Source organism: Xenopus laevis, chromosome 2L (assembly GCF_017654675.1).
Source record: "Xenopus laevis strain J_2021 chromosome 2L, Xenopus_laevis_v10.1, whole genome shotgun sequence".
NCBI classification, from domain to species: Eukaryota; Metazoa; Chordata; class Amphibia; order Anura; family Pipidae; genus Xenopus; species Xenopus laevis.
The window spans coordinates 120565754-120586184 of record NC_054373.1 but is presented as its reverse complement, the minus strand read 5'-3'; the positions used below and the strand labels follow the sequence as shown (position 1 = coordinate 120586184).

The following is a 20431-nucleotide window of genomic DNA, read 5'->3' as shown; positions in this document are numbered from 1 at the left end:
TTTCAGGCGACTGTTGAAAAGCGCATCGCCTCGTGTGGTTAGCACAGGCGTTTTTACATAGGCGCCCATACAAAACTGTCGCCTGCGCCTGTCGCGGCGACTGTCGCGGCGCTTTGTCGCCGCGACCGCAAACGCGTCGCTATCTCCCCGTGTGGAATAGCCCTAAAAGTTGATTTTCCTACTTCTTTACTAAAATTTTCCCAAAAACCTTGCTAGCACCAGCCAGCTACTTTCTCAGGCTGTGCAGAAAAGCCTGCAGCTCTCTGCACTTTGCGCTGAAGGATCCCAGCCAATCAGAAACATGATTCCTATTTACTCTCCTAGAAACTTTTGGAAGCACAGTTAAAAGGCCCACTGAGATTTGGGGTGAACAGTTATTTGTCTACCTAGATTACTGATCTATACAGCAATATTGACATTTCTGTAACCTTGTTTGGGCTAAGCCTTAACCAAGTGTTGGGAGGAGTTGGAAAGAGTCGGAAAACTGTTGTTCTGTTGGTAATAAGACAGCATGGGCAACAGATAATTAGCTTTCTTTAAACAATTTGCCAACAATTTCAGCAAAAATGTAATAAACTGCTTTCCAATAATTTGTACCTTTCTTGCAAATATTCCTACATGATGACCCTTCCTGTTTTTATATTACTTTTAGGAGAAAAAAGAACTGCAAGTGTCGCTCTTTCAGACCTTGGTACTTCTCTTGTTTAATAAGGGGGATGACATTGGCTTTGAAGAAATTAAAATCACAACTGGAATTGGTGAGAACATTTAGAGATGAGTTTGTAACTTGGATGTCAGAGGGAGACCATTATTGATTAGAGACTGTAAAGTCTCCAGACCTATTACGGGGAGACTGAAGAGCTTCTCTACAACTTTTTGCTTCAAGATTTTATTTTTTTAACCATAAACTTTGTTTCAAGTCTGTACCAACTATTGAAGGACTATGTCTGCCCTTTTCTTCTTCATGGTGGTACCATGCTACTGTGAGCAATTTGAGGGCTGAGAAGCCAGGGGATCATTTCTTCATTGTGTTAACAGTATGATTGTTAAAAACAAATGTTGTAAAAAGAGTAAAAGCAGGGTGCACACAAATCATAGGTTTTGTCCTACTTATATTCCCACATTAAAATATATAAAAATGAATATCAGAACATTAAGCTTGTCTGCTGAGACATGTTTTTATTTTTCTGGAATGTGAGTTGAAAAAAGAAAGGACAGAATCAAGATAAAGCACAAAGCACCAGGCTGCTGATGATAACATAATAATGACAATACATAGCCATAATAATAATTTCTGAAGCAATATATGTATTACCGGAAAGTGGGTGAAAACATTTTTTTTTCTCACTTCTACTTAAAGTTCTGCTTCTGAGCACAACTGTAAGCAGAGGTGATAAAACAGTTATTCTAACCTCTTCTTAAAAGTCACACTACTTCAGATATTTATTTTAACTCCACTGTCATGGCCTCTGATTTTTTTCACTCCTTATATCTAGTCCTTAGTGATGTATCTTTCATTACTGAATATCTCTAAAATATGACCACAAGAGGTCACACGTTTTCATTATTATCATGTAATGCCTTGACTACTGTAACATTGCCATCCACAGACTGTCTACTCAGATGTCTGGGAACACAAACATAACCCTAAGAAACAAAGTAGCTAATCTTGATTGGAAGTCACAAATTAGAATGTATACGATGTGTAACCCCTTTAGGAAAAAAGAACCCCAACTGCAATTTATAATTAATAACAATATTAATATCAATGCTTTCTCTTGTCCTGGCCAGAGGATAATGAACTGAGAAGAACACTGCAGTCCCTTGCTTGTGGTAAAGCCAGAGTTTTAAATAAATCACCAAAGAGCAAAGATGTGGAGGATGGAGACAAGTTTTGCTTTAATGCCGACTTTAAGCACAAACTATACAGAATCAAAATAAACCAAATACAAATGAAAGAAACTGTAAGTATCTCTTAATGGACTCCTGCAGTGTGAAGTGTTACCCATTAACCCAGGGTTGCAAACATAAGGGTCTGGCCACACGGGCAGATTCAGGGAGATTAGTCGCCAGGCGAAAAAAAATGAAAATTGCCTGGGGGCAGGCACACGGAGCACTTCATTTTCCAAAGTCGCCCATAATTGCCTCACAAGCAAACTTCAGGCGACTTCGGAAAACGAAGCGCTCCGTGTGCCTGCCCCCAGGCGATTTACATTTTAGCCAGGGTAAGGCAGATCGGGGCTGCCCGTGTGGCCAGACCCTAAGGTGTTTGGAACCAAAATAGTTAATAATGTGTTGCTCCTTGACCCTCTATGCTGTTGGTTTTTGAAAATATATAGTTAGCTCTGCAGATAACAGAATTTTATTTTTAAATAAAGACTTTGCATCTGAAGACATCATTCGGAGGGGACCTGTCACCCCAAAAAAATATTCAAAATCCTATTTTATCACATTAGTCAAGCAAAATGAACTTTAATTACACTATATAAATTATTTGAATCTTGTTTCCTTCAGTCTGGGAAGTCATAATTATAACAAGCAGGCAGGAGCCATTTTGTGGACACAGTTATTAAGGCAAGCCTTGCATCATCTCAGAATCTTGTTTGTGCACCAGAATGTGGGACCCAATGCCCATCCCCATGCCCTGACTACACAATTAAATGGTAAAGAGAAGGGGGGAATATGTGGAGAGCAGTGATATGTAGGAAGTGCTGAATGGAAAGTGAAAGTAATAGCTTGCCCCACCTCTATGCCTAAAGGATTTTTAAATGAGCTTACAACAGCTATAAATTGTTTAATAAAAAATAGAAATTGGATTTCATGTTTAATTTGAAAAGGACTTTTATTATACAGCTTTTTGTGTCTGGGTGACGGGTCCACTGACATTTGAACTTCAAACCTTTCAGCTTGTGCATATTATGTTGTTTTTTCTACATACAATTAGACAGTGCTGATGCATGTTTTTTGCAGCCAAGTCCAAAGTGCGTTCCCATGATAACAGTGGAAACATGCTCCCATTCTCTCCTTTCAGGTAGAAGAACAAGTTAATACAACAGAGAGGGTTTTCCAAGACCGGCAGTATCAGATTGATGCAGCTATTGTGCGCATAATGAAGATGAGAAAAACCCTCACTCATAATCTTTTGGTCTCTGAGCTTTACAATCAACTGAAATTCCCTGTAAAGGTACATACTACTTTAAGCATAAACATAGATACAATGGTTGATGGTTTTTAATTATTTTTTTATATATATATATTATATAACAATGCATATGATCTGCTTAAGCCAAATGACAACCTGGGTGCTAATCAAAGAGAAAATATAATCAATGCAAAGCGACAGCACTCCAAGGATTTTCAACAAGGTATGATGTAAAAAAGGTAGGTTTTATTGAATCCGACTTCAGTTTCTTACTGGAACTTTCATCACGGAAAACAGAAACTAGTGCACAGATAGACACTTAAAACTGCATTTTGGCGCCAAGAGTGGTTGCTAGGCACCCGGTACACAGATTAGGAAGAACCCAAACTTTAAAAAGTGTTAGAGAAAACACGTTTATAGTGAAAATATAGCACAATATTCATTACGTTACCAGACCTCCTCATATGCACACCGTAGTACAAGCGCAGAGGAACCATAATCCTATGTTTCCTATTGCTCCGAGGAGGGGGTTCCTGTAGAGGTGGGGGTTGAACGGATCGCAGGGAGATTCAGTTTCCCTGATGAGAACTGAAACGTTGGATTCAATAAAACTTACCTTATATATATATATATATATATATATATATATATATATAGTCAAATACAAGAGTCCTCTGCACTCAACCTATTATCAATATATTTAAGACAGAGACATTTTGTGCATACTGCTACTGAAAAATGCCTTACCCTTTAAACAAAACAGGGATTGTTTGTCCATATATTGCAATATATTTAAGCTGGCCAACTACGTCAAAGTCATCCCATATCTGGCCAGTCCTATGCTCAATTTTAGATTCATTAAGAATATAGTGGTGAGCACAACTTTCCCTTGTTTGTTATAGTTTATACAGGAGCAGTGACCAGCTCCATGTTGTAGCTCCCACCCTTCCCAGCTATAGTCAGGTGATCCCACTGGTGTCTAATAAAAGGGCAGCCAAGTATGGAGGTTTACTTTGAAAGCAGCAAGTAAGTTGCAGGTAAAACTTAGTCCCTTTGTAAAATGTATAATGAAGTAATAGAATTCTTAATGAATCAGATAAAATTGAGCATAGGACTGGCCAGATATGGGATGACTTTGACGTAGTTGGCCATCTTAAATATATTGCAATATATGGACAAACAATCCCTGTTTTGTTTAAAGGGGAAGGCATTTTTCAGTAGCAGTATGCACAAAAATTAGAAATGTCTCTGTCTTAAATATATTGATAATGGGTTGAGTGCAGAGGACTCTTGTATTTGTCTATATGTATTTTGTGGTCACAGCCTCATTGCCCCCCCGCCTAATGGTTTTAAAAAATAGTGGTGAACACAACTTTCCCTTGTTTGTTATATATACTGTAGATAGATAGATAGATTATGTAAAGCAAGTTCCTTCAAAAATATAGTTTAGAATTGCTTCTAGTGTGGCCCTAAAATCAGTAAACTATCATCTGAGATTGTTCTTAATCCCAGATTTCAGGAAGATCATATTCTGAGCCAAATAAAAAAGTTAAAATGATAACGTGTATATTCAGAGAAAACCTTTTCCCACTGCCCAGCTTCATAGCTTGGTACACCATGTTTTTTGCATAAATCGAAAAAGGACGTTTTCCTAAAATAATGTAACGTGTTTATAGTTTAGGAAGCTTCGTTAAAGCTACTTTTGAGCTCCCCCTTTTCCCTGCTCATATGTTGCTAAAACAAAGTAATGCTTTTGTTATAGTTTTCCTTGTAGCAAATAATGTGCGCCACCGCCCATAGTATTATATTATTGGTTATATTTGATCAGTATACAGGTAAACTGTCCTTACTATCAATGTAGTTGTTTAGCCTGAAGAGGGAGAGGCTCGTATGGAGTTGCACATAAAAGCTACACTAGTTTTGCTGCAAGATTTTCAACATGCAAGTCTGCCTAGCCCTGTACCCCCTATCATTTGACAAATAAAGTAGAACCAAGATCTGCAGGACAGGTGATCAAACAGACTTTGAGGAGTTTGGCAGTGGACCTGGGCACTCACTGGTCACTGTATGGTGGGAAAACTTGGTCTTTGTGTAAGTTATATCCATTCATTTGAATTCTGTTCTTTCAGCCAGGAGACTTGAAGAAAAGAATTGAATCCCTCATAGATAGAGACTACATGGAAAGGGACAAAGACAATTCAAAACAGTACCATTATCTGGCATGAACAACAAACCTGGACTTTAATAGAAAACAAAGCTGCAGCAGTCGCAATAAAGAACCAGCGCTTAATTTCTCTCTAGTGTTCCTGCTCTGAGTGACAAGAAAATATCTTCATGCCCCGTCCCCAACGTACCTTAGGAAATTTGAATTTGTTTTCTTTATCATATATTCTTGTTTGTGTGACAGCTTAGAATGGATTGTTGCTAGTTTAATGGCACAAATACACTGCATTTTTTTTTAATTTTTAATTTTTTTTCTGTTATAGCATTTGATCTCACACCATAAGGGTCAGGCCACACATGACGTTTTGGGGAGATTTGGTCGCCTGGCGACTAATCGCCTTGTTTTTGCGGCGACCAATCTCCCCAAACGCCTGTCCCTCAGTGCTGCAATATTTATTACTGGCTATGAGGATTACAATCAGGAGACTTGTGTTGTGTTATCTTGGTGGTCAGGAAATAAACCAGCTATAAAACAAAACTTTCTGTGTAGCTGCATAACAGACTGTGCTAGATCTCCCAATATCTACTTATTTTTAATTGGCATTTGGAGTTTGGACAAGATAAAAAGAAATTGTCTCTGCCTTACTGATTTCTTAGTGATGCAACATACACAGAAGGAGCCCTTTGTCTTCAGCAGAGGAGCGATGTGTTGTGTTTCTGCTCCATATACATATGTAAATTAGGGGACTTTTTCTCACACAGAAAATTACTTTCCAGTCAGTCCCCCAATCATTTCTTCATCCAAAAACACAGCAACTTCTGATCAGCCAGGCATACATCAATCTACAATCCTCCCTGTTTGCACTCAACTACATACATTCCCAAGTGAGCTATTCATTGATACACACCATCCAACAACATCTAACTGCACATTCTTCTGAACACCACACCTATTTAACTGCCATTTACCAGCCACATCACCTATGAACTGCTCTCATGGATACATCACTACCTGAATCCTGCTACACACACAGTCATTCCACAATATGCCAAGACAAACATGTACACATATCCTTCCTCCAGAAAAGTCATCCAACCATGCAAAGCCAACTACAAATACCCACAGCTAACCACATCCATTGAACCACACAGCACACATACTCCTCAAACCCAAACTACACATCAGTCTGCCAACACTCCCATAAATCAACAACTATCATCCATAAAGCACCACGCTACTCAAACACATTCATCTGTTTACCTCTATGGTAACACAGTCCCTTAAAGGGGTGGTTCATTGTTGAACTTTCAAATGGGGGCCACTGACCCCCTCTAAAAAAAACAAATGTTCTTTAAGGCTACAAATGTATTGTTATTGCTGCTTTTTATTACTCCTCTTTCTATTCAGGCTTCTCCTATTCATATTTCAGTCTCTTATTCAAATCAATGCACGGTTGCTAGGGGAATTTGGACCCTAGCTGAAATTGCAAATTGAAAAGCTACTGAATAAAAAGTGAAATAACGCAAAAAAACCCACAAATAATAACAAATAAATTGTCTCAGAATATCAATCTCTACACCATACTAAAAATTAAACAACCCCTCTCTATTTTGAACTTTCCACTGCAAACACAGCTATGCAACTGTGCACAAATCCTTTCTCCATCACAAACATCCAACCGACCTAACCTGTTTGCAACAACACCCGCGCACACTTCTGTCCACAAACATACCCAATCGAATATGCCGATCAATGTCTTTCTCTTTCTCCCTCTATGTCTGTCCTTCTTTTTTGTGTATTAAATATTGTTTCATTAGTTTGCCTTACCATGTGACATTGAAAAACTGATAAAGCAAACAGTATTGCAGTAACTGTTGCTGCAATTTCCAGGAACATTCAATATGCAATTTCTAAAATTATTTGAAATTAATTTGCTTGTTTACAGTAAACAATGTAAGCTATGGGCATTTGCTTTTGCTAATAAAATATTTAAAGCAGTACAACCTTTTTAATTGCAAATCCCCTTTGCTTCTATTCCTCTCCATCCTCCTGCCCCCTCCCTCCTGTTCAGTCTCTCTTTCTCTCCTATATAAACTGCTCATTTTTTTATGTTTAAATGCATCAAGTTCTCTTTACCACCCTGACTCCTCCTGTACATATTCTTTTTCAAGTATCCTTAGTTTGAAAAGCGACAGAGGGGCTGAGTCAGTAGCTTATCAGTCTGTTAATAGGGGCTCTCTACTGGCCTACCCAACCAATATCTGGCAGGTATGAAAATCATGTTGGTTGAAGACGGCATCAGTTCTTCTATATGGTCCTCACCCTGACCTCAAGTTATCTCACACTGTAAGGAGAAATGCATGATGGGGTTATGGCAGCCACACAGATAAATTACAGTAAATGATGGATTCCAGTAACATGTAAAATAAATGTAATAACCAAGTTCTTATGGGAAACACATGGGATGCATGAGGGCAGGTAGCTGAACTCCCTACTCCTAGTGCTGTTCTGTAAGTGATCCCAGTACCTGCTGTTATAGAGGGAAATGTATCTTCAAAGCACTTTGCAACCTTCTGTATATCCGACCATATGTACAAGAAAGCTTAAATAAGGTAAAATTGTATTTGTACGTGACTCTTGATAGATGAACCTGCATCTGCACTGCAGTGGTATCTTCCAGCATGCGTCCAGGTGGTGATGTCACATGTCCTTCAGCTCACATGCTCGCAAATGACCATTGATGAGACCTGGTTTGTAGTGGTGAGAGCAGAGAGTGATTTTAAAGCGACCCTGGACCTTCAGTGAGGATTAAAAGAAGAAGAGAGAGTGAAGAGAATGAAGAAGACCAGAGTGAGAAGAAGAGGGACAGTTATGCAGGTAAAGACAAGTCATTAAAAATAGCAAAAACACAAAAAGGAGATGCCCACATGATTCCCAACCACCCCTAATTTATTTGTGCGATTGAAATTTAGGGCTCAAATACTAAAATAATTTAGATAAGATTACTTCTTGCTTTCTTTGTTGAAGATACTTTTGTGGACAATGTGCTAAAAAAATTCAATGTGTTGTACCACAGAGTGCAGGCTATGCAGCAATGCAGTCACAACATGAATATTAACATAGGTCCTTCACTGAAGCAGTGCAGCTTCTAATAGCAACCAATCAACTTGGAACAATGTACTACAACTGCCTGCTGCCTCTGAAAGCAAAGATTGGATTCATTGCTATGGGTAACTGCACTGGTGCAATTTAGCACCTGTTTTTGCTAATCAGTCCTGAACTATAAGTGGTCTCGGCTTGCCCTCCCTCCTGTTAGATGAGGGGATCTAGACTTATCATGTTGTGTAAAAAATTATGTAAAACAAATGGTGAATTTATAAAGTTGTGTGTTTTCTTTTATGCCACTGAATTGCTGTATTTTATGCACTTATTTTAAGTTATGGTGTAACCAGTTCAAGTCAATGGGGAAAGTTTAGATGGTAAGTAAGAAAAAAAATCTGATTTATTTCACTGGAGGATCACATAAAAGCAGCTGCTATTTATGCAGAGAATATTTACCCCAAACATTTTTACACAGCTTAATAAATATTACACAGGTTTTTCTATGGTGATACAAGAGGTTAGTCACCCCTGGGCTCTTTTTAATTAAAAGAAATGCACATGCCCTGGCTTTTCTTGTGAGTGCCATTTTGTTCTGTGTTCTAGACATACCCTGTGCTGAAGCTGGGGGCACGTGCAGTATGAAAACTGATAAAGAAGCACAAAGGTTGAACTTGATGGACGTGTGTCTTTTTTCACCCTATGTTACTATGTGTGTTGTCCAGGGCAGTGCATGGGAATGACTGTGGTGCAGAATAAAATGGTTATGCTACGTATAATTGCTTTAACTGTTTTATTAATAAAGTTAGCATGATCAACTTTATCCTCATTTAATAAACTATTTGTGTTGTTTTCAAGCAAAATGAAAAAGAATTATGCCTATAAAAAAGATATTTATCCCCTGGTTACCAGTTTGGGAACACAGGGGTCCCCAACCTTTTTCACTTGTGAGCAACATTCAGATGTAAAAAGAGTTGGAGAGCAACACAAGCAAGAAAAATGTTCCTGGGTAGTGCCAAATAAGTGCTATGATTGGCAATTGGTAGCCCCTATGTGGATTGACAGCCTACAGGAGTCTCTGTTTGGCAGTGCACCTGGTTTTTATGCAACCAAAACTTGCCTCCAAGGCCGGAATTCAAAAATAAGCATCTGCTTTGAAACCACTGGGAGCATCATCTAAGGGGTTGAAAAGAAACATGTTGCTCACAAGCGACTGGTTGGGGATCACTGGCCTAGAGTCATTTAGAGCAGGGGTGCCCAAATTTTTGCAACGAGGGCCAGATTTGGTGAGGTGAAAATGTGTGGGAGCCGACCATTCAGCCCGACATTCTTTGAACCATTAACATTAAATTACAGGAATGGAGTAATCGTAGCAGTAATATTTGGGCACATTAGTGAAATGATCTGCCACTTGATCCATACTGCTGCCTGTGTGCTGAAGGTGTTAGTAATAGACACGTACTGGAACGTAGTGACGCCATACTTAGTTTACTGTACTGGCACGTCAGTACGTCTATTGACACCTTCAGCCCTAAAGAAGTATGCGAAAACAGTGCGTCTCTACGTGCCAGTACGTGTCTATTGCTAACATCTTCAGCACACAGGCAGCAGTATGGATCAAGTGGCAGATCATTTCACTAATGTGCCCAAATATTACTGCTATGGGATTCCTGATTGCACTGTGCTGGGGGGGGCCTCATTATTATTAATTTCATGATGGAGGATGAGGGCCGGTGTAAATTTGAAATGGGCCATGCCTGATTTGGAGGCACATTTAATAAGGGTCAAATTTTGAATTAGAGTTTTTTTAAAACTCCCTTAAATTTGAATGAATTCAAAATTCGACTAGGGAAAACTCGGACGAATTTAAAGACCCGAAAGCTAGATTCGATTTTTTTTCTCCAAAAAAAAAAATCAACTGTCAAGAAGGCTGCAAACATCTCCAAATTTGTCCCTGGACCTCTCCCATTGACTTAAACAGTAATTAAACAGGTTTTAGGTGGTGAATAGTAAAATTCCAATTCAAATAAGGCCAGAGTATGAAAAATATGAGTCAAATTTGACCGTTTTGACCCAAAAAAAAAATGAAAATTCAAATTTTCAATTCAACCCTTAATAAATCTGCCTCTTAGTGTTTGTGGGACATAGTTAGAAATTGTATGATGTATTGAAGAAAACTCTATCTCTAAATTACAGGACATTAAACCCCCAAACATCCTGGACCGTGTGGGCCATGTACGAATATCAGGCTTTGGACTGGCCAAGCTGAACTTGTTCCTTGAAAGTACCACCACTGGCTTGGCCAGGACACTGGGAAACATGGCCCCAGAGGTAAAGAAATGCAACAACACTCGACATAGAGGTCTTACTATTAGAGAATCAACGCACATGACTGTTGTGCCAAGCATCATCCACATTTAAAAGTGTAGCAGATTTTTACCCATGACTAAGGGATCCATTACTCTATGACTAAGGGATCCATTCCCGAAACGCGTTAGGCATTGTACAGCCAACCTGTCAATAAAAGCCTTGCCCAGAAGTGCCGTCCATATATTTTAGTTGACTTTATCATCTATGGGGGCTTGCTTAGCTAATAATTATTATTTTGTGAGCTCCTAGAATTAGTAGAAGCACTGCCTACAAATAGTAATATTTGCTTTAGTCATGTCTTCTTAAATAATTTGTTGAGTGTACTTATTTTATAAAATGGGTAAGTACAGATATATTTGTAACCTTCATAGCTATACCCAAATGCCTGGCACACTGTGCTTATGTCCCAACCTGAATCTAATTATAATAGAGTGAATGGGAAAGTGAAGACCACACCCTGTGTTTGTTACTGCAGCAGGAATGAAATGTACACCTTATATCTGCTGTTAAATATATGTAGTCTAAAAGAGTGATCTTCCACTTGTGTCTGCTATTGGGATGTTGAGAGTTGTTGTTCAGCAACAGCTGGAGAGCCAAAACGCAATGATTCTGAGTGGAAGACTAATTTCACTCAAAATCTCCTAGTTTTCAACATCAGGCAAATAAATAGGACTTGTACTGAAAATTAATGTTTCTGACCCTTAGCAAGGGGGTCTTATAGATTGTTTAGCACCTGACACCTGAAAAGGTACAGCAGTAACAGGTACAGTGGTAACAGGTACAGAACTCCAGTATTGTGTGGATTTTATAAAAAAAAATACTATTATAGGGCTAAAGATTATGGTTTTATGTTTTTTTTTACTACTTCCTCTTGAAATCAGCAGTGCTTTTTATAGGCAACGCTTTTTATAGGCAAGCCTTCCCCCCTCACTAACTGCTGCCTCTGTCTGACTTACAGATTATGGTGAGTTTATTATACCAGGAAGTGGGTTATGGGAAGAGATGGGGGTTAACTGGTTGGAATACACCATTTATTTTTTTCCTTCCACAACTGCTCCAAAAAACCAAGGAGGCAGATTTTTAAAGGAGAACTAAAGTAGGGCAGAAATGTTGTACATTATGTTTTGGACTTCTGAACCAGCCCAAGGCAACCACAGCCCTTTAGCAGTAAAGATATGTGCCTCCAAAGATGCCCCAGTAGCTCCCCATCTTCTTTTCTGCTGATTCACTGTACATGTTCTGTACTGCTGTCAGTTACTCAGCTTAGGGACCAACTCACAATATACTGAATGTATATATAATATAAATGTCACAATATAAGGGCGATTAGAAAATAACTCAGATTATTGGTACATGGCAGCTCAGAAACCAGCACAATTAGCATCAGAATTTAATATTCAGCCTGTACCATCAGCTTACAGTATATGAAGCTTATAGGCAAACCTCATTAGCTTCTCAACAGCTGTTCAAAGCCCACTGAACATGTGAGTGTCACAGATACTCCTAACAAAATCCAAGATGGGAAACTCCTGTGACTACTTTGAAGGCCTTGATCATTCAATAAGCTCAGTATATAAAATATGGCATGTCTAGGCATATTCATGTTTAGGGTTTAGTTCTCCTTTAAACTGGAAGCGGTCTGTAGTGATATGGTAAATGTTGTGATACCTGGTGTTTTGTCGGTCTGTTGGCAAAGAACTAAATGTTCTCCATTTACAAGGTAATTTCTTGACAAGCAAGTTATATACATAAATGAGCAATTTTACGTGTTTTGCTCCCTGTCCAATATCTGGTTTGGCTTCCAATGGAGATTCATTATATCTTAGTTTAGTTAAAGTACTAGGTACTATTTATTATTACAGAGAAAAAGGATATCATTTTAAAAATATGGATTAATTGGATAAAAATTGAGTCTGTAGGAGAGGGTCATCCAGTTTCTGGATAATGGGTTTCTGGATAACAGAACCCATACCTGTATATATGTCCCTTTAACTACATGTTCTGTTTAATCTTTCAACATCCTAGCAACAAATATGGTTAAAAATCAGGAAAATAGGTTCATTTTTTATCTGAACAAGTATCTGAAATTTCATAAATCTTCGTGGGCACCGCAACCAGTATGTATCTTTATACTGAAATATGGCAATTTAACGAAATTAGCAATATTCCGCCCACACTTTTTTACACATGTGAATTGTGGTTAACTACAATAAATAAAATGCTTCTGCTGAGCATAACGGATTACACTTCTTAGTGAGCAATAATTGTGCAAACATTTCTGATTCTGATGTTAGCTGATATTTAACTTTAGAAACACTGTCAAGAAAATGTTATGCTGCTGTTTTTTACACGATAGCAATGTGGGTGACAAAAGTAACACTGACTCACAAAAACTGAGCTGAAAAAAGAGATCAGGGAACTTAAAACCATGTGTATTCTATTAATAATATATCAACATTTTCGACAATACTAACAGAATATTTGAAAAAAGGTGGACAAAAATGGAAGGCAACTATAAAAGAGGGTGTGTCTGGTGTATTAAAACCCAGCTAGAATGTTTTATATGTTGATGACTTGTGCTTAAGTTTGTGACTTTTATTTGAAATGTTCCGCCGAGTTAATAAGTGAGTTTGGAACATCATGTAGACTGTATGCCTTTTGGTACTGAAATCCGCTCCTGTTCCTGCCCCTAGGCCAACACAGTGGCTGATGCAACATTTAAATAGCAGGGCACTCAGATTAAAAGAATGTATTTTAAAATTTACAGTATTTTATTAGCCGAATATCCCAACATTTGACCCCAAAAACTAAAGGGGGGGTCTTTGTCAAGGGCACAGAAAAAAGCAGGCTGATGTTGAGTTGATTCTCTGCCTGATTCATCCATATATCACATTCTGAAAAGCCCAATGCACACCTTAGTAAATTAAGCACACCATGGTATATGCGAAAGAAAAAAATGCTTTAAAGGGGACCTGTCACCCTAAGAAATAATTTCAAATTCTTTTCTATCATGTTAGTTGAGCAAAGTAAACTTTACTTACACTGTATTTATTATTTAAATTTTGTTTCCTTCTGTCTTGAAATTATACAATCACAGCAAGCAGGTAGCAGCCATTTTGTGTACACGGTTATTAAGGGAAATTGCGTATCACCCCAAAATCTTGTGTATGCACCAGAATGGGGGACCTGATGTCCATGTGCAGTGCCCTACACAATTATAGAGCCTGAGGAGGGAAGGGGGAATGTAAGGAGAGCAGTGACATGTAGGAAGTGCTGAATGGAAAGTGAAAGTAATTGACTGCCCCTCCTCTATGCCACAGGCATAGAGGCGGGACAGGTAATATTTGATTGACAGTTTAGATATTTAAACACCTTTATAACAGTTATAGATGTTTTAATGAAAACAATTTTTGGGGTTTCATATTTAATTTGCAAAGGAGTTTCATTATGCAGCTTTTTATGTGTAAGTGACAGGTCCATTTTAATATGCTCAAAACATTTATTAACAAATATGTTAAAGCAGTCACATTGTGCAAAAGGTGATAAACCCTGTTTCAGATAAACTCCTTTCTCAAGGGATTTCTATTGATCCAAACAGGCTAGGACTGGGCTGGCAGAACACTGGGAAAAAACCTGGTGGGCCCGGTTCTTTTGGACCCCTCTGGCCCAGACCCGCTCCCTGTACTATTGTTCTCCTTGTGTCCCTTCCTGACTTCCTGGGGAGGCGGACCCGGTGCAGAACGTCCGGCCTCCGGAATTGTTTTTTTCAGCCTTTTGGCACTTTTGCAAACTGCCTGTGGGGTTGCAGGGGGTGCGGACCCTGGTACAATTATTGCTGGAATGGGGTGGCTGGAGGGGGGTTGTGGCTGGGGGATGGTGTGGGGGCACCTTCAGCGCTGCATTTTTTGAAGATCTGGGCCCCCCTTACGAGCGCCCGAGCCGTACGTCTTGCCTCTTGCGTTGCCAAATACGGAAGTGCCGAAAAGCCAAAGCCGATGCGCCGAAAAGACCCGAAGTCACGGAAAAAGCCGAAGTCCCGAAGCGCCGAAAAGACCCGAAGTCACAAAAACAGCCGAAGCCGAAGTCCTGAAGCAGCGCAAAGACCCGAAGTCACGAAAACAGCCGAAATTGAAGTCCTGAAGCGGTGAAAAGACCGGAAGTCACGAAAGAAGGCGGAGTTGAAGTACTGAAGCCATGAGTTCAATCCTACTGAACACCAGTTTGAGTGTTTTTTTGTTTTTTTTTAATCCCATGGCCACCAATGTATTATTTTAATATTCTATAGGCCGGTGCCACCAATCTTTTTTTAAAACATTTTTTTGGGGCCCCAATTTTTTTTTTAACTCGTAAGGGGCCCCTTGCCACCATTGTTTTTTTTTTTGAAAAAAAAAAAAAAAAATTAATTTTTTTTTTGGCGGCCCCAATTTTTTTTAACTTGTAAGGGGGCCCCTGCCACCAGTTTTTTTTTTAAAAAAAATGTTTTTTTACATTTTTTTTTAAGATCCCAATTTGTTTTTAACTTATAAGAGGGCCCCTGCCGCCAATGTTTTTTTTTTCAAATTTTTTTTTGGGGCCCCAAGTTTTTTTTAACTTATAAGGGGGCCCCTGCCACCAATGTTTTTTTTTTTTAAAAAAAAAAATAAAATTTTTTTTTGGGGCCCCAATTTTTTATAAGGGGGCCCTGACCATCAATAGCTTTTTACAACTTGTGTGGGGGGGGTTACTTTTTTAGCACTAATGTCTTGCGATGTGGAGTGGGCGGGATATGGGGTGGAGCTTGGTCGTCAGTGTGAGCGGAGCCCAGGGGGCCCCAAAAATTTTGTTGTACGGGGCCCCGTGATTTCTAATGGCGGCCCTGCCTGCAGTAATTATGGGCAGTCTGCTAATTAGGATGATTTTTCATAGCAACGGTATATTGTTTGTATATCTTGCTGCTGTAAAAATCTGTTAATTTGGTGATACACAATTCAAGATGGGAAGTGCTACATTTCACAGCTGCAGTTGTATCATCTGGATAAGATACCACATTTTCTCCATATTCACACATGCATTGAGTCCAGTCGTTTACATAGGCTGGGAAACAGCCCAGTGTGGCATTAGACTTAGGCTTCCCTTCTCTTTTTCTTCCTGTTTGCTAAATTTATAGGTTATATTACTCATTGTAGTGCAGGCTTCAAAATACAGCCTCTGTCTTGTTTAAGCAAAGAAATAAACAGCAAGGTACAAGATCAGATGATGTAAGACCTGTAAAACAAGTCTGGCCACCTACTGTTCATAATCACATGCTTGTTTAAAAACAATACAGAAGATATAATATAACAATCATAAAGTGCTTAATCTGTGCCTGCTCAAAAAAAAATTAAGGATTGCACACTCAGTCTTAAATATACAAAAATAATTTTATTAGACACTTACATAATTAGCAGGTCGCCCTATGCGTTTCGACCACATGAGTGGTCTTCATCAGGGGCCAAATATTATACAATCACAAAAAAGTATAAAAAGGCAGAACGATTGTGTGCAATCCTTAATTTTTTTTGAGCTGATACATGTTAGGAGGCTTCTTTGGGCGGCCCCCCTAGGTATTAGCACCTCAGCATTTGTTTTTGGGTGTGCGCCTTCCAAACTGCAATTTGTTCTTAATCTGTGCCTGACAGTATTGTGTAAATGAAAAAGCAGTCTATTACTAGAAAAAAAACACGTTTGCCGTCACCTTTGCACAGAGAAATGTTTTTATGTTGGCTGCATTTCTTTTAAACTTTGCATACAGTGCCTTTATTATAAAAATGCACAGCACTGCAGCGACAAAAAGCAGTCGCATCTCACACAACATGATAATCACAGGTTTGTGTCATATGATGCACTGTTTATATATGTATGTTGCTGCTTACGCCTGCAGTCATTTAGGCTGGCTATGTTATGGAAGATTTAGCTGTTTTGTGAGGAAGCAAATATTTGCCTAGTTTGGTTGCCAGGACTGGCAATTTGTGGATTCTGGCAAATGCCTTTAGGGCTGCTGTAAGATGCCATAGGCAGTCACTAGTAAGTTGGCTGGTAGTGGTGGTGGGCTCTGTGTAGTTGAAATGTTTTGACAGTTCAGACCTGTGTGACCCAAGTGGTGGTCCAAATCAGGCTTATTGGATCACATGGGGGTACCTGTGCCAGTCTGATCAAGCCCTAACCGAATATCACTGAGGAAGTGTTTAAACAATTGGATACTTAAGATAATTCTACGTCTTTAAGTTTTTATATGCTATTGCCATCATACTAAACTTAGAGAAAACCATTTTCTCACTGGACCAATTTTGGTAACGGACAATCTTTTTTTTAAAAAAAATTCATATTAAGGGGGATCATGAAGAATGACATAGGAGGACAGTGAATCATCATGAATAGTGGAGGAGTGTACTTCCCCAGTCTGACGCGCACCTGTGATAACCCAGTGCAAGGTGTTGTGAAACTGGAAGAATGCACACAGAGATGCCAGACTGCAGGGTAGAAGTCGGCTTTATTCCTGGCTGCTTACTCCTCCCCCTTCACGAGTCCATAACCTTTCTCATTACTCCAGCCAGTGCTAAGCTGCTAATGCATATTAAAATGAACATTTAACATCACAGGAATGGCTGGAACAACATTACAGCACCCAGCCCTCTCAACCCTGCCCAACCGGTGGTCAACCTACGGGACACCGCAGGTTTAAAGTCAACCCACACATGTACCCTTTAGTATATTTGAATAAAGGCACCTTTTTTACATGAGTGGTGTGGTGATCTCCTGATATGACATTATACATGCATTCTAGTATCAGAAAACTGCTAGTGGTTTTCTTCCCTATGACATATCAGTTATGACACTACACACCGGACTGTAGCCTATCCATTTTCTTGCACATGTTAGCAAAGTTCCCTTCTATTACCAGAATTTACTGTTTCATCAGGTTGCTCAACATAGTATTTCCCTTTGCCTGACTTGAGTATTTTGAAGATTTAGCAACATTATGGTCAAAGCAATCCACAGAACGAGGAGGCTGACACACATTAACCACATAAATCACATGCTTCTCCTCCAAACTTTGTTCTGTCATGTGATTTCTGCACGATAATAGGTTTTCTTACTGATTAAAAAGTATATACAGAATAACCTTTGTACTGATAATGCCCTGATTTTTTTCCAAATGAGTCTGACTCTACTGACTGGTTCAAAAAGGTGCTATTTTAGATATCGGTGCTGTTATTATATAAGTATGGCAATAGTCTCCTGTGAAGTAAAAAGTGGTAGCCTTTAATAGCAGGGAATGTGTGTGATATGGAAAAGTACAGCATTTACTTTGCCACTGCTCATGTCTTGCAGTGTTAGAAATAAAAAAAGAAAACAAAGATCAGCGTTATGTTCTTATCGTGTATATATTTTCCCACGGCTGTAAAGAGTAAAGAATAAGCAAACTATTAGCTGATTTTGTGCCCACAAATTTCTGTTCTTTATTTATTGTGATTTCTGCGCATTATTGATAGATATCCTATTGTTGCCTCAGCTAATGGCAGCTAACACTTTCATGAATTTATGCAGATAACTTATGCAGGAACAGTAACACCAAATAATGAAATTGTTTTAAAGTAATGAAAATATAATGTCCTGTTTCTCTGCACTGGTAAAAGGGGTGTGTTTGCTTCAGAAACTCTACTATAGTTTATATAAACAAACTGCTGTGTAGCCATGGGGGCAGCCATTCAAAGCTCAAAAAAGGAGAAAAGACACAGGATACACAGCAGATAACATATACGCTCTATAGTATACAATGGGATTCATCAGAACTTATCTGTTATCTTTTGATTATCCTGTGCTTGAATGGCTGCCCCCATAGCAGCTTCTTTACATAAACTATAGTTGTGTTTCTGAAGCAAACCCACCAATTTTACCTGTGCAGGGCAACAGTACATTATATTGTCATTCCTTTAAAACACATCCTCTTCAAATTCTGTCTGTTGTATTTTTTTTTTTTTTCTTACCTTTAGCTGGGGCTGGAGCGGACCTTGGTCTTATAAACAGGTAGGAATGTCTTGGCCTGGATAGCTATTTTAGAAATATGTGCAAACCATGAAAATTTTACAAGCAAACATGTGACTTGTATCAGCTCTCAAAATAATGGTGTGATATATGCTGTGTGTAAATTACTTGTATTTAACTACTGTATATCGTTTTGTATGATGGTATTCGTATGTGTATGGCCAGTGTTACGCTCTTTGTGGGCTTGTACCATACTTGCCTCACTTATAGTCAAGATTGCTGAACAATGGTGTCCCTTTCTGCTTCTATAATAGCATTGTAAGAAAATGAGCACTGAGGCTAGAGATGCCACCTCCTCTGCTTTGTTATCTTTGTTACTATTCTTCCCTACTAATGACATTGGCATTAATAGAGAATGTATAATTTTTAACATCCAGGTAAATTATTGACCAAAATTAGAAAATACATTTTCCTTTTACAGGTATGGGAAGCTCTGAATTACGAAGTAGACTTTGATTCATTTTTAAAGCAACTTAAGAATTCAGAGTAATAAAAAGATTCTCATTCTAAGTAATGCTGTGATAAATTGACTCCTTAATATTGTGATAGTTAAAAAAATGTGATTGCCACAAAAAATTATTTCATGCATGTGTAGTAAATGCTGCACTATAATAATTAACCAATGTTTATGATAAAGAGAGGGGTTTGTTACACACAATAAGGAGGAAAGTACATATTCAACACTCAACAGGCTGCACCAATAAAGTTTATGTCAAAGCAGAACAGTAAGTATAATATACTGTAATATAAAATGTTACTATGCCTAGTATACTGTAATATAAGATGTTACTATGCCTAGTAATATGAGCAGGTTACATACTGAATGTCCTTGGTCTATTTTTACTTTATCTTTCGTGTTTCTCAACTTCCTCTATGTGCAATGCCTGCAATAACTTAAGTTCCTGAAAAGCGTGGAAAACACACCCAGTTGTATAGGTATAGTTTATATAAAATAAATATGAGAAAATGAACAGAGGCATTGGAAAATGAGTCTCTACACCCTACTTGAGAGCATCAAAATCATCATGTTGATTGCGGGCCCTTATCATCAAATTTGTCGTTTATTCCTAAATTCTTTTTTTTTTTTTTCTTTCAACTTTGCTATTTTAAAGGGGATGTAAGCGCTTGGGAAAAATGCAACCCTGAGTAGAGTTGCAATATTGTTATTTGTCTAACCTCTGCACTAAAGTTTATTTATATGAGCTCCAGTGGTGCTTATTCTCATGAGCCCTACGCCCCTTTTCTAGTGCAGCATTTTTCACCCTCAGCTAACAAGGTTAGAGAATGTCCGTATAATCACCCTTATGAGTGTTCCAAGATTATCCAGAACAGCAGATGAATACTTTTACCAAACCTTATCCACACCACTGCAGGGTAAGCTGGAGCTGTTATGCAGGGGGGATTATCTGTGCATTGGTGCACTGGGATCATCTAACTTGCAAGGATCAAAGATGGAGTAGCTTCAATGCCGTTTGCCCTTTAGCTCAGGAAATTACACATTTTTTGCACATACAGTGCACCTACTGATATCTGAACCTTGGAGCCTCCATCGCCCTCAAAGGTGGCAATAGCATTACAGGCAAGAACTACGA

The 20431-nt window shown here is 38.7% G+C and overlaps 1 protein-coding gene across 4 annotated transcripts in view; it reads left to right on the top strand.

The window, feature by feature from the left end:
* Positions 1 to 7303, top strand: part of cul4a.L (cullin 4A L homeolog) — a 36362-nt gene extending 29059 nt beyond the window's left edge. For all 4 annotated transcript variants that reach the window (XM_018247167.2, XM_018247169.2, XM_018247170.2 and 1 more), the window contains 4 exons: positions 653 to 758; positions 1792 to 1964; positions 3032 to 3184; positions 5272 to 7303. In XM_018247167.2, the coding sequence (XP_018102656.1) occupies positions 653 to 758; positions 1792 to 1964; positions 3032 to 3184; positions 5272 to 5367 (528 nt within the window). In that variant the 3' untranslated portion in view covers positions 5368 to 7303. The remainder of the gene's footprint in view (positions 1 to 652; positions 759 to 1791; positions 1965 to 3031; positions 3185 to 5271) is intronic.
* Positions 7304 to 20431: the final 13128 nt, after the last annotated feature.